At 50.9% G+C, this 14,633-nt stretch overlaps 4 protein-coding genes across 4 annotated transcripts; 3 read left to right on the top strand and 1 right to left on the bottom strand.

The window, feature by feature from the left end:
- Positions 1–925: 925 nt before the first annotated feature.
- Positions 926–2,798, top strand: Aud_010575 (F-box/WD repeat-containing protein; the record flags this gene model as incomplete). The annotated part of the gene is made up of 2 exons (XM_043295411.1): positions 926–2,010; positions 2,072–2,798. 2 exons carry the CDS (start codon positions 926–928, stop codon positions 2,796–2,798), a joined length of 1,812 nt encoding a protein of 603 aa, XP_043151346.1.
- Positions 2,799–3,175: 377 nt separating this feature from the next.
- Positions 3,176–4,507, bottom strand: Aud_010576 (nucleolar and coiled-body phosphoprotein 1 family protein; the record flags this gene model as incomplete). The annotated part of the gene is made up of 2 exons (XM_043295412.1): positions 3,176–4,381; positions 4,451–4,507. 2 exons carry the CDS (start codon positions 4,505–4,507, stop codon positions 3,176–3,178), a joined length of 1,263 nt encoding a protein of 420 aa, XP_043151347.1.
- A 748-nt stretch (positions 4,508–5,255) lies between these two features.
- On the top strand, positions 5,256–10,000 carry Aud_010577 (GTP-Rho binding exocyst subunit SEC3; the record flags this gene model as incomplete). The annotated part of the gene is made up of 4 exons (XM_043295413.1): positions 5,256–5,454; positions 5,663–7,854; positions 7,907–9,024; positions 9,082–10,000. The coding sequence occupies 4 exons, from the start codon at positions 5,256–5,258 to the stop codon at positions 9,998–10,000; spliced, it is 4,428 nt and encodes a 1,475-aa protein (XP_043151348.1).
- A 1,435-nt stretch (positions 10,001–11,435) lies between these two features.
- Positions 11,436–12,541, top strand: Aud_010578 (uncharacterized protein; the record flags this gene model as incomplete). The annotated part of the gene is made up of 2 exons (XM_043295414.1): positions 11,436–11,511; positions 11,574–12,541. The coding sequence occupies 2 exons, from the start codon at positions 11,436–11,438 to the stop codon at positions 12,539–12,541; spliced, it is 1,044 nt and encodes a 347-aa protein (XP_043151349.1).
- Positions 12,542–14,633: the final 2,092 nt, after the last annotated feature.

The following is a 14,633-nucleotide window of genomic DNA, read 5'->3' on the forward strand; positions in this document are numbered from 1 at the left end:
GTTAACTGGGTTTCTCAATATGCCGCATAAACCAGAATGGCAGTAAAGAAGTTCATGTTCATCACCAACTTATCAGCAGACAGTTATACGCCTAGATATGTCTATCAGTTGACTTTCTCCTTAGAACTAGTCGGACGGCAGGGACTGCCATAACAGGGTGGACCTACCTTATGAGGATTCCATATACGCAACCCCGCATGAGGAACTCTGCTGGCACAGAAGCAGATTTCCTAAACGCCGGAGAGAGATTTAATCGGTACAGTGGCAATGTGACTCAATGAAGATGTCTTAGACTTTTAGTAATAGATACTAAATGACTGGATTCAAATGCGATACGAACATCGGGTTGAACCGTTGGAGTACTCCAACACCCCGCATGAGAGCACACGCAGATAAGGCACACTGATAAGGGCGATAAGGAATTACTAGCGGACAAAGGCACCGATGATGACATAAGGAGGCACACTGTGATTTTCTCAGGCCCTTACGTCAGGTTTGGTTCTAAATATTCAAATATTGAAGAGCTACAACACTTTGCCGTTCATAAAAACAACTGATGTTCATATTCGCCTATGGTTTATCTGAATTTCTACTAAATAATAAGTGTTGCTGCATGAGTCAAGCCATGACTCCTCAACATAAGCTATCGCCGCGGTGACTGATGGGCCTTGACAGCCCTATGCAAATCCACAGAAAATGGTTGGATCGCTATGGAAACATAAGCATGAGACACTTTAGAACAGTATATAGTCCTTTTTCTTGAAGACACACCATAGGTATGTTTTTCTATTGACATCTGAAACAACCTGAAATCCTCTACAAGCAATACATGCTAAAGTTCTTTGAAGAATCAGGCTCATTCTTTAAGTCCTCTACATTTATTGCTTGGTTTTAATAGAAAGACTGTGCTGAAATCCACTTCGAAATGCTATTATCCGATTTACCGTCAGATATAATATATGTGATAGCAACATATCTCCCGTCCGCCAGCTCATTGGCCGCCCTCGCTCAGACCTGTCAGCGCCTGCACAAGGTCATCGCTGCTGAAGACTGGCGGGTATTCCATGCACATTTCAAGAATCGTTTCCCCTTCGTTGAGACGCCTCCTTTTTGGAAGGACGCAACTCAGGCGCTCACGGCGCGCGCTCGAGCATTGGACAGACTCGGACTGCTTTGTCGCTTCGTCCTCCCTCCACGCGATGCGGTGAAGGTTGGATCCCATCGGGGCACCCGGCAGGACAACCCTACGCACGGGTACCGTCCCTCGATTGACTCATATGAATCTTGGCCGGGCGGTTCCTGGTCGGAAAGGAAGGAGGTGCTCGTCTGGGGCGCTGCGGATGAGTTAGTTTTACGAATTCGGCAGCCCACGTATCGCGCCGGAGAGAAGTGGTTCATTTTTAACGATGTGGAGACGAAGATCAGCAGCTACCATGATATTTGTGGCGTACATCTCCTCAAGCAAGAACATCATAGCAGAAAGGCAGGCGACGAGCACATAATATTTGGTCGTCTGAACGGCGACCTACGTCATGTTGAGATTTCGGCGGACACTGCGTCTCACAAATACTACCAACGTTTCTTGACCAATGGCCATGGGCTTGAGCGGACTGAGTTGAGTGAAGGTGCGGAGCCTATTCTGGCGGCCCATTTGAACAATGGATCCATAGTCTTCTATCAGACCACAACGGGAGACGCAGAAGTTGAGCCATTTGCGCATTGCAAGATCACTCCAGACGGCACGGCACGTAACAAGTATTCCAAGTTCCTGTCGCCTGAGTGTATTGCCTATGGAACGGGTCGCCAGGAGGATTCCTTGACTATCAGCACGATTTCGAAAGAACGACTATCGGTAAACCGCCAGATCAGCGTGACCTCCTTGGATATCGGGGAAAGCATCGGCCTACGTCGAAAGGCTAACGTGAGCGCAATCGCACCTCTCACTGCTCAGTTCACCAGAGAATCCTCCGGACAAGTGTTTCTTGCTGCCTGGGGTGACCGCTGCATTAGGTACTTATTTCCCTTATGTTTCTGGGTAGTCGGTTGCATGTCTGCTAACTTTCGTAACTAGACTCCACGATCTACGCTCGCACCAGCCTTTCGAGTATACCTACCGAGACACAATCGATACGAATCCTATTTATTGTATACACCCATTCGGCCAGGATCGTTTTCTAGCAGGGGCAGGCGGAGACGCCGTGGTCAAGATCTACGACCTCCGCATGCAAAGCGCCTACAGTCATAAGGATGCACAAATTCCTTCTCCAAACGACCTTCGGCGGTCCTCGAACGGCTCCACTCCATACCTCAACGGGTTCCAAGACACTGTCACCTATCCGCGTAAAGATTTCTCAATCTTCCTTACACACTCCCCCTCCGTGCGATTGAACTCGAAAGCAACACGCTCGCGTGTAGATCGTCAATATCGCGGACCAATCTACACCATGTCCTCCCCGTCACCTTCCTCGTCAAGCATTTACACCGGCATCGTTGACGGGGTGATGCGGCTCGACTTCGCCTCGTCGGATGATTTGACGGGCCCCTCCCAAACATGGTATCGAGATTATTTCGGCTTGTGCTCAGATTTGACTCGTCCTGCCACTCAAGCGGATCGGATCATAGAGCTTTCGGGCTACGAACGTCGGGATTCAACCAGTGCGTCCAAGTTGAGGACTCAGCAGCCCTTTGCGCAGATTGGACCCGATGATATTGAACATGAGAAGAATACCGGCTGGGACAGAAGATGGCAGCGGCTAGGACCACCGGGTGCCTGGAGACGGTCAGATCAGGTTACTTGAGTGTCGTGACTCCGTTTCAACAGGCCATCTACATTCGGTCCAAGAACGAGCGGAGGGTTTTATGTGGAAGATGAGAGAGGACTACTCCCAAAAGCAAGATTCTCAAAAGAACAATGCACATTGCCACTAAAATCTAGAAAGAATAGAGAAATAAAATAAGAATTTTCTCCAGCTCCATTAGCGCCCTGCTTGTTAAAGAAACATGAAATGTATGGCAGAATCCCCAAGAATACTTCTCGGTCTAGTCTCGTCTAGAACAGAAACTTTTGGAAGAGAAACAAAAAGGCACGAATGCACATGGAAATAACGCGGAAGTCTCGTCTACGATTCTATTGCTCTGATGGAAATGGGCGGCTTTTGACGGGATAGAAGATGCCCTAGTCCTCAAACTTGAAGGACTTGCCTCCGGAGATGTCAATGGGGCCGCCGCGGTAGGAGCCACGCTTCTTCTTGTTCTTCTCTTTTGTGAAGCCCTTGCCGCGAGTTACAGACAGATCCTTCCAAGCCTTTTCGGCGTAGGCATATGGGATGTAATTGTTCGAGGGGTGGTCATGTGGCAGTTCACTAAGAACAGCGAGAGGTGTGGGACGAGCTCCAGTGTGCTTCTTCTTTTTAGCTGGGTCATTTCCGGGAGCGGGGCTGGCGCTGGAAGAGTTGGTCTCTTGAACCTGCTTTGTAGTCTCGTTCACGGGCTCCTTCGCATCGGAATCAGAGGGCTGGACAGTTTTGCTGCTGCTAGAGGAGTTCTGCGAGGACGAGGAGCTGCGGCTGCCGCTATTCTGATCCTCATCAGAGGAAGACTCGTCGGAGGACGATGAATCAGAGTCGCTGGACGAGCTCGAGCTTGAATCAGGCAAGGGCGTCTTGGCAGCAGTCTTCAGGACCTTCTTAGCAGCCTTCTTGGCGGGTTCCTCCTCGGATTCAGACGAGGAGTCGGAGTCGGAGTCGGAGTCGGAGCTGGAATCAGATGAAGAACCGCTCTCACTGTCGGAGGACTCGGAGTCGGAGTCAGAATCGGAAGATGAAGCGCTGCTCTCACTGTCGGAGGAGTCGGATGAAGATGAGGACGAGTCTGACTTAGTAGAGAGCTTGGCCTTCTTGGTCTTCGGAGCCTCGTCTTCGGATTCGGATTCCGATGACGACTCAGATGAGCTCGATTCGGCCTTGCGCTTGGTGCCGGTGGTCTTCGGCACTGGAGCAGACGCCGGGACGGCATCGTCATCCTCTTCGTCATCGGCATCGCTGTCAGAGCTGGAAGAGGAAGAGGAAGACGAGGAAGGAGAGGATTCTCTAGATTGCTTCCCTTGCATTTTCGGCACATCATTCATCTCAACATCAGAGTCACTAGACTCATCTTCACTGCTGCTCGAGCTGCTGTCGCTGTCGGAGCTGCTCTCGCTCTTCCGGTCCTGCCAGCTCTGGAAAATGTCCAGCAGTGACGGGACGTCCTTCGAGTCGGCCTTGGCGATCGACTTCTTAGACTGCTCCTTGGCAAGAGCCTCGCTTGTACTTTTGAAGCCAGATTGAGACAAGAAAGCGGCAATCGACGCAATTAACTCAGGTGGAGGAGCGGCAGTTTTGGCCTATTGAATCAGAATCTCGTCAGTGCACAGGGCCAGTATAGATGCTTGCGAGTAACAATAACTGGTTACCTTCGGCTTCTCAACGGGCGCCTTTGAGGACGCCTTCTTCACTTTCTGTGCCGCCATTTTGACCAAAGCCTCAATTTGCTTCGCCTTGAGCAAGAGACAACAAAGAACTCCAACCGGTGTTTTTAGTCTTCACAGAGAAAAAAAAGGTTTAAAAAAAATAGGGCAGAAAAACGGCAACCAATGCGGTCAGCAAAGGTAGAGTGGTCATTGGCTATCCTTTTCTGGTCTAGTCCCGATGCCAACTCACGTGGTTCCCCGTGACATGATGTATACTCCGTAGTTACTGAGGATGGATTACCAAATCACAACAAGGTACCTCTGTAGGTCCAGCAGAAGACCATGACACAATGGGACTGAGAACAGTCGTTTATTCTTTGAGCAAGAATCAACATTTAAAAAAATAATAGATCGATCTCGACCTCTCGATTCAATGGAAACCGCCAGATAGTCATTACCCACCCAACATACTTGAGCAACAGCTCTCCGCCCACTTTAACTGACTAGTGTCCGCAAGTGACCCAACCCCAAGTGGCTGATGAGCTAATTCGCTGCTCTGCTCCTCCGTGCCTGTATACTCGACACACTCTCATCAAGCTAGCTTGCGTTTGCGACCAAGTCCCTCGGTTGTCTTCAATGGTCTGTATCGCATCCCAAGCATCTCCTCCTCCCTAGTTTGAGCTCTTTTTTCCTTCTATAGGGGGCGTCATTTCCGAGTTGCCCTCCCCTGATTCTCCGACCATGTTCGTCTAATCCTCAAATCATACCCAACGAGTGATCGAAGTTCTGAAGGCGCAAAGAACCAGTCATGAGCAGTCGTGATCGGTCTCGGGTGCCTGCACCCAGCGACGTTCCTCCGCATCGAGAGCCACGCCGGATGGGCGACGGTCGCAATGGCGGTTTCACTGGGCCCGGCGAGGCAACAATGTCACGGGCGGAGAAGTTCGAAGACGAAAAGAGACGAATCATTCAAAGCTGTTTCTCGAAGAAGGACAGCGATGGCTCTTGTACGTATATATTTCTTTGCTCCTTTATGTTCCGCTCCGATTTGCTTTTTGGGGCAGACTACGGCCGATTGAGAAGGGAATTCGGGGGGTATTACCAGCCTGCTGCTTTCCTGTAACTCTAAGAGCGACAACCTGGCGCTGAGACGTAGGAAATTTCTCCTACAAACAGCACTCTGGATATTCAGGCTGACCACCTCTACGGCAACAGTGGTTGAATCGTACATAACCCATGTTCGCATTATAGAAGACGCCGCGCATCCGTCCACCCCCGCCCCTCCCAATTCACCACCTGAGAACAAAAAGCCTCGAGTTATTATCGTCGCTGTTAGGAGATCAGGAAGAGTGCGCATGCATAAAGCTCGAGAGAACAACGATGGCACATTTTCTATCGGGAAGACATGGATGCTCGACGATTTGTCCTCGATTCAGTCATATACCGGCTTTGTCCCGTCAACGCCACTGGAACAACAACATAAGCAATGGGCTGCTACTGTCGGCTTTGTAGTAACTGTTGGGAAACCATACTACTGGCATGCTAGGAGTTCCAAGGAAAAAGATTTTTTCATCGGCAGTCTCGTGAAGATCTATCGGAAATATACCGGCGGAAAAGTACCGAACCTCATTGGGTTTGATGATCGCGAGAGGCAATTGCTCGTTGGAAGCCCTTCTCCTGCTCCTCCGGGCTCGCGAGGCATGGGGCAAGGACCTGCCTCTCGCTCCCCCTCTTCGCAGGGCAGCCGGCCTCAGTCGCCATACACCGGTCGCGCCCCCAGCCGCGATGGCCCGCGCGATATTTCCCGTGAGTTCAGACGACAGCCCTCTGAAGAGCACGCTCTACGAGCGCAAAGAAGTCGAGATCAGATGCAAAGGCCGTCCACAAGCCAGTCGGGAAGAGTGGCTGCTCCTTCGCCGTTGGGCCAAACTCCCCAGCCGCCGGGAGCATTTCCCCCTGACCCGCGAGATCAACCTCCTCCGCGGTCAAATGAACGTCTGCCCAAGGCACCCGTACTACTGCCGCCGGAACCAAGAACCAAAGAGGTATCTGATAGTCTGGCTGCTGCTAAGCCAGTGTCACATACACCAAGCAGCCAAGCGAATCTTAGCCCAGACCCTCGACCATCACAGGACGGGAAGGCTGAGCTAGAACCCAGACCTGCGCCTCGGACCGAGAACTTAAGCTTGAGTCTGCACGAGATTGGACGCGATAAGGACGCTCGTCCTAGTACAGCTGTGTCTATGTCTGCCGAGAACCCCGATGTTATGCAGAACCCGGCAGGCAGCATGGAAGCAAATAAGTCTTTGGGCGAGAGCAGGGAAACACTCTCACTTCCAGAGGCGCAGATAGAATCTCAGGTCATTGATAAACCAGCTGGTCCCGTCAAGACGCGCTCTCCCGACATACCACCCGCACTGAGACCAGCTTCTTCGAGAAGCAACAATGTTCCTGCACCAGCCGTGGCAGCTGCGCCTCTGGAAACAGCACCACCCGTGACTCCTCTACCCGCAGCTGAGGCGAGCGAACCACCACGGGAGAGATTACCAAGCCCACCCCCGGTCAGCTCTCCGGAATCTGTCAAGTCTGTTGAAGAAGAGTCAGATGCACACCGCCCGGGACTGGGCCCGATGATCAAGAAGAAACCAAGCAAAGACATTGCGGGCGCGTTTCGCAAAGCCGCCACTGCCTACGGCGCGTTCAAACCTCGACCTGGTGGTGCTGGTGAGAGACTATTGGCCGCAGCGAAGAAACAGCAAAGTATGTCAGATGAACCGGACGGGATCACCGGCGTCGTCCCCGCACCCTCGCTTCGGGTTGCAACTGAGCCCACCCCTGCAACTGCGTCTGGCACGTCTGAGAAAGAGACGCCCGCTGCCCTTCCGTCTCCGATCAAAGAAGCTCCCTCTCCTGTGGCTCCTACCGCATTCGAGCCTCCCACGGTCGAGATTACACAGCCTCCAGCGGCTGAAACTGCAAGGATTGCAGTTGAAACTCAGGACGAAGCTAGAGATACCGCCAGAGATGAAGTCAAGACCGTCGCGGATGAAAGAGCAAGGTCCGTCTCTCCGTCGCCGAATGGCCGTCGTAGGCGTCGCGAAGACAACACTATAAAGTATTGTCAGGCGCTGGGGATTGACTCAAATATCCTGGAAGGTCGGGGTGCAGACTTTGATGATATTCTGACTGATCTTGGCTGGAATGGACGTTTGAGCGATGACAAGAAGATCGAGGATCTCGAGGCAGACATTCGTCGTGAGATCGGGCGCGTCGAGGCCACAAGCTGGCTTGGTAACCTCGAACAACAGGAAGGCAAGGTAGACCAACTGGCAAAATTAATTGACAAGACTATTGAAGAGTGCGAAGAGCTGGACGGCCTACTAACTCTGTACTCGCATGAACTCAACGTAAGTCTTCGCCGTGACTCTTGTTTCTTCCCCTTCTAATCATATTGTACAGACATTGCACGAAGATGTGTCGTATATCGAGACGCAATCTCAAGGTTTGCAGGTGCAGACTGCCAACCAGAAACTGCTTCATAATGAGCTTCAAAATCTTTTGAAGACGCTTTCTATCTCTGTGGTTGACTTGCAGCCACTCAAAGAGTCGTCGCTCAGCAATCCAGATGGTTTGAGAGAGACCGAGGCGGCTCTATCGACGCTATATAAGGCCATGCTGATGATTGATCCCGATATATGGCAGAACAAAAAACGTTTGGCTGATGCTGCTGGGGAGCAAGGGAGCGTGGGGGTGTATGCCGACACGGAAATAGGACAGATGCGCGCCATCAAAGAGAAAAAGGAGGAATACCGAGCACAGTGTCGAATGTTCCTCCAACGACTCCGTCAGTTCATGGGTATTGCCTATAAGGTGGCCGAGCAGAAGAGGGTCGATGCTGCAGCGAATGGCCCCAAGGATCCTCTCAAGCTGGACAGCGAAGCTCGAGCGTATTTCCGACAAGAGTTATGGATGTACAACGCTTTGATGCTTTTTGCCCGAGAGGTTAGCGGGTCCGATTGGCATGGACTGATCAATCTCTACGAACAACAAGCCAAACTGCCTTATCAGAACGAATTCCGGGACAACAACCTGGCGTGGAAGAGGGCCGGCAGAAAACCTAGTGGGGAAGAACAGGAGCTCCTCTTCACCCACCAGGAGAAAGAAAAGGAAAGCGAGGGCATTACAATGGCAGCACGTAAGTTGACGGTGCGACGGGGCAAAACGATCAGGGCCGCAGCGGGTCTGCGGCTTACCCCGGGTGAGAAACAGCATGGGAGACTGGAGCCCTGCGAAGTGTTTGCCGGCACACTTCAAGAAACGCTGAAGATGATCTCTGAAGAGCAGAACTTTATTGTTCATTTCTTCCACTTGAGCTCCTTGAACAACATTGACTTTTCCGACTTCATGACCTCCGGCAACCCCGATGAGCGACCACTTCCTGATTTCAGCGCCAGGAAGCCGCATGATCCCGACCGGGGGATGGCTAGAAAAGTCGAGCAAATCATGGACGAGCTCTACTCGTTCTGGTCGACGGACATGCAGAACCTTGTGGACTGGGCCATCCAACCGGATCCTCTGTAAGCCACATGGATTCTATAAGAATTACCACGATAGGCAAGCTAACTTGTACATAGGCAAGGAATTGGGATTCTGTCTGCTCTGGAAAAGGCCATGTCGGACTTTGATGACACCAACCAGGAGTTCATTATCCGCTGCCTGCAGAAGCTGCATTCCCGTCTGAATGGCCTGTTTAATCGTTTCGTTGACGAACAAATCCGGGGAATCGAGGACACCAAGGTCAAGGTCAACAAGCGGAAGGGGGTCATCTCGTTCATGCGCGTCTTCCCCAACTTCTCTGCGGCTGTCGAGAATATGCTCTCTCAGCCGAACCAGGAGTTCTTTGACATTCGGGTCAGCGTCAATGAGGCTTATGATCGGATCAACCGAGCTATGTGGGAGTCTCTGAAGTTTATTGCCAAAGAGGCACCGACCGGAGTGGGTGCTAGTGCAGGTGACCCCGAAGACAAGGAAGTGCTGAACTACCATATCCTTCTCATTGAGAATATGAACCACTACATTGAAGAGGTGGATGTGCGCGGCCTGCCTGTCCTGGAGCGGTGGCGCGATCGAGCGCACCAAGATTACGAGGAACACCTGAAGCTCTACCTGGACCTGGTGATCCATCGACCACTGGGTAAGCTGCTGGAGTTTATTGATTCCGCTGAAGGGCTGATGGCCGCGGGCGGTAACCCAGCGGACATCGCGAGTCGGCCCAGCCACTCCCGATCCGTTGCCAAGAAGGTGTTGGCGATGTACGATGGCAAAGAGATTCGGCGCGGAATTGAATTGTTGAAGAAACGAGTGGACAAGCATTTTGGGGATGCAGACGACCCGGGGCTCAGTCGCAGCCTAGTCTTGAAAGTACTTCGAGCGTGCGAACGGCGGTATGAGGAAGCGTATGATCGGACGCGACACGTGTTGGATGCAGTCTACGAAGGGCAGCTTGAGCTGGAATGGCGGAAGGAGGATGCCATTGCCATGTTCAACCGGTAGCATTTTTTTCTTGTCTTTCTGTTGTATTGCTTCTCAGCCTGCCTCCATGTTTTGCGTTATCCTGGGCTGAGGGAGGATTTATGAAGCATTGACATTGACGACTGTAGAACTATGGCGTATTTGGATACGGCATTCGATGGATTGTCTTCAAGCTAGCCTAATATGATCTGTACTTGTACTAGCTGTCCCTCCGACTGTGCAATCAGTCGATATATGCGAGAGAAGGGCTTTGTACTCTTCTTCCCAGGATCCACCACCGAAGCTAAGAGAAAAGAACAGTATGATATGTAGCAGTTCGGACTTGTATACCGACTGATTACGAGTCGGCACTAAACAATGCCTTTTCTCCGGCAGTCCAGCTGCACGCCCAAAGTCACGGTTGATTTCCAGTTTCATTGCCCAATTCAATTGACAATGACCTCCTTCCTCTTCAGTCCTGTCCTCTTGGGAACTGGCCTGCTTTTGTGTCTGCCTAAATTTACAGGCTTACAGCAAGATAGAGCAAGTCGTCGAGGTCCATGTAAGCCGCATCAATGTACTGGACTCGATGGTATGGTTGGGAAATGCGCCAGGAATTGCAGTCGCACTCTGCAGTCTTGTTTGGAGACACCGATATCTCTGTCTTTCTACTGCCACTGCCGCTGCCCAGACGAAGTTGGCCGTCTGTCACTGCCGGAGGTATGTATAAGTCTGACAGAGGTGCCCCACAGAGCTTCATTCCAAGCTTCCTAAGATCTAAAGTAGGTATATCGGCTATTCAAAGATTTATGAATTGTCCCGTAGTAGAGTTAGTAGTTAATGCATATATAGGCTCGTCGTCATAGTACCTCTACTAGATATAGACGTGCCTGGGACCGCACTCCCTGACTGTTGGTTCGATTTAAAATGATAACCCTACGAGTTTCGTCAGCCACCCTTCCTACCCATGACAAACAACTGATCGACAACTTTATTATCAGATAAAGCATCATGTTGCCTAGTGCACAGCCTCTGGCTTTCTTCACTCGGAGGTTTGGGTGACTGAAGTTGTTTTTCGGTTGTGATGAGTTTCCCTCTTATCATACCATCTCCAGGTGGTTCACGTCAGCCACTGCATACTTCTCGTCAGCCATTCCCCTTGGCACTTCACATCAGCCAAGTCATCTCTTTCATCTATTGGCCTCGTTTAGTGAATGATCCTTATTTTCCCCTACCTTGCTGTATATATTCTAGAAAATCGACGTGCGTAAGTACCTCCCATCGTCCCTGTCCGCAGTCCACACCCACTTTGTTGCTGACCTCGTCTCAGTTGCCAACGTGTAGCTGGTTATCGGATAGTTCACCTCTCCGATCATTGTAGTCTACTCTTCCGGCTCATTTTCTCGTTCTGCATCGAGTGTTCATCGCAATAAGGAATTCTACACTCACAGGCCAGCTGCCAGCGGTCGAAGCAACAATGGTAAACCTTCACACCGTCCAGGCTCACAATGGGGCTCTCACATCCCTAGCCTCAGGTCTCGTCGCGGTGTTCGGTAAGTTCAATCTGCCCCAACATTCCACACTCTACGATGAAACAATCACTGATACCCCCCAGTCGGCGGTACCTCTGGTATCGCCCTCTCGACGGCCCTCGCCCTCAGCCGTCACACCGCATCGCCCAAAATCTACCTCATCGGCCGCAGCCAGTCCGCTGCGGATGCTGCCATCGCCTCCATGAAAGACATCAACCCCTCCGCCCAGCCAACCTTTCTCCAAGCCGACATATCCCTTCTCAAAAATGTCGACAGCGTGTGCGCCGAGATTGCAGCAAGAGAAAAGTCAATTAACCTGCTTTTCATGACACCGGGATATTTGACGCTGAAAGGCCGGGACGAGACGGCCGAGGGGCTGGACCGAAAATTCGTGCTGCATTACTACGCGCGGATGCGATTCATCATCAACTTGCTTCCTCTCTTGAGCGCAGCTGCTCAAGACCCCTCTGTCAGCGCCAGCGCCAGACTGTCCCGCGTAGTCTCCGTCTTGGACCCGATAGTCTCCGTCCGCGCCGGCGGCGCTGGCACGCTCGACTTCTCTGACCTTAGTCTGAAGCACACCTTTAACCTGAAAAAATGCGGTTGGCATGCCAGTCTGATGGGTAATTTTTTCTTGGAAAACATGGCGCAGCGGTACCCGCATACCTCCTTCGTCCATGCGTACCCCTCTGCAGTGGCCACAGGCGTGATGCGTGAACTGCCAGCTGGACGAGTACTGTCGGCTGTGCTGACGCCACTGTTGAGATCATTTATGGTCCCGCTCGATGAGAGTGGGGAGAGGCATTTGTTCGCGGCGACGAGTGGAAAGTATCCTCCGAAAGCTGAGGGAGAGGGGAGGGAAGGGGACATCGCCGTTGGCAGCGATGGGACGAAGGGCAGCGGTTGCTACTGGTTGAATTGGGACGGTGAGGTGTTCCCGCCCAACAAGAAAATAGAGAGGACGAGGGGACAGGGCGCGGTGGAGAAGGTGGTGCAGCACACAGAGGAGGTTTTCAAGCAGGTGTGTGAGGAGGGCAAGACATACCCATGAATGCATACAAATATTACCCCGGGTTAGTTCCTGGGATGATTCAGATTGCTAGTTCAGCTCATTGGGCAAGCGACACGCATGATATCACCTCTGGGCTACGGCCGCGGATAAGTGGTGGCCTTGCCCGGAGTTCTTCTAGGTTGCTAATGGCATATGGTGTTTAATTCCTTTTTCAAGTCCTCTACGCGCATTAGAGGCTTATCATAACCTTGGAGGACAATTGTGCTTCTGGCTTAAACATTAGGGAAGACATCCATCAGGTTGAAGTCAATCTAAGACTTTGCTATACCTAGTAAACTGCGATATTAGTGGAGTGTGTTGGTGTGGGTACCAGAGCCGGAGTGAGTGGCGGAAGAAGGACAGCCAAAAAAACAAAAGGCCCAACTGCGACCAGCTTTGCAGGCTGTCACCTAGAGATGTAGTTTAGTTTACATTATTAGTAAAGAGACGAGCGTCTTCGTCACTTGAATTCTCCATTGACCGAGAGCGTTTACCGAAAAGTTGTTTTGCTTTCTTGTGGTTGACTCTTCGGTCTCTACCTAGGTAGTCTCCAGTGGGTATATATATATATATCTGACAGGCCGCCCACATTCCATAATGCACGTTTTCCAGCACATCTCCAGAGGCCATGTACTAAGGTAGACAGATGCAAATGCTAATAGGTAATCTTGACATTCTAAGCAATACCGCGTCTACCTCCCAATGCGGAGCATTTTAGGGTTATCGACGGTCAATCACCGAGACCAATCGAACATGTTCGTTAACGTTGTTTCAGAATGACTCCTGGGCCGCACTGTCTGATGATCTGCGCTACGGTTTTATCACTGGTTGGCTGAAAGGAAAGTGCGCACCGAGTATCGAGTAAAGAGGCGATCATCTTAATATCATTATTACTGTAGACGAGGTATTGACACTGTAGATAGTGATGTATCCACTCTGCGTATAGATGTATCTAGGTGCGGGTCTGGTTCAGGGGCTGATGCTGCGCCGTGGTTGGAACAAACTCTTTTTCTTTTTCATCAGTTTGTGAGACGACGAGGAAAAAAACCCAGAGAGTTCAGATACATCATACAGGACTATCGCAGATGTGGATTAGCAGAACGTGCGAGAGAGACGCATGGCTTGATCGTGTCAATCTCGATCGAGGGGAGAATATAAAGGCTGGGGTAGAGAGTAGTACCTAGACTCGATCATAATTCGAGGGACTCGAGATACTGAAAGCATCAGCACAAATAAGTCCGATAGTTGCAATTCAATATAGACAGTTATATCAACTGGATAAAATTAGGCTTCATATTTCGACGATTCCAGCCTCCAGACTAGTACTTAGATAGTAGTATCTGGTAGGTTCGTGTGTTCAGGCCCGTCCAGTGTGACGATCAGCAAGTTTCCTGCCTGGGTGCCTGGAACTTTGCAGTTGGGACCCTTTTTCGTAGCTTCAATCTTCCATTTGTGATCGCTTCTCCACTAATCTTTCTCCCTTTCGTCTTCTCACTCTCTCTTATAGCTATTAACTATTGAATTCTTTCTGCCTTTTCCTGCCATTCTCTCACTTGGTAAGCATCCCGCCATCTCCTTCAATTCTCCCTTCCACCCCTCGAACGGCGATTTTCTCCACATTTCTCTGGCAAGGGGAACTTCTGCTGGTTCTCCACAGCGCAATAATCAATGCATCCACCGCTATCAAGGGGGGCTAGGCGGAGAAAATTAAACTCAAAGGAGAGGGGAAAAGGAAACGAAGAAAGAAGAGAGCAGACTGACGTTTTGCATTCTCAAGGCTGATACTGAATTTGTTTACAATTCTAGGTTTCCTGTTGCGCTACTGTCTCCAGCCATCGAGATCATGATCCGCTGTCACCAACGCTCTTTTCTGATTTAACGACGCACACTGACATCTCCCGTTACCTGATGTCCCTCCAGTCCTCAGATTGGCAAATCAACTCTCCTTAAAAAATTTCATACGTCTCTACCAAAGCCGTGTCGATCACACACGTATTCTGGTATCTAAGTGTTCGCTCCGAGCAATCGCACATACCACGCCTCGCTAACCGTCCATACATATCTCTAGAAGCGGAAACTCGCATGTAGCGGC

This window comes from Aspergillus udagawae, assembly GCF_001078395.1.
Source record: "Aspergillus udagawae IFM 46973 DNA, scaffold_9, whole genome shotgun sequence".
NCBI lineage: Eukaryota > Fungi > Ascomycota > Eurotiomycetes > Eurotiales > Aspergillaceae > Aspergillus > Aspergillus udagawae.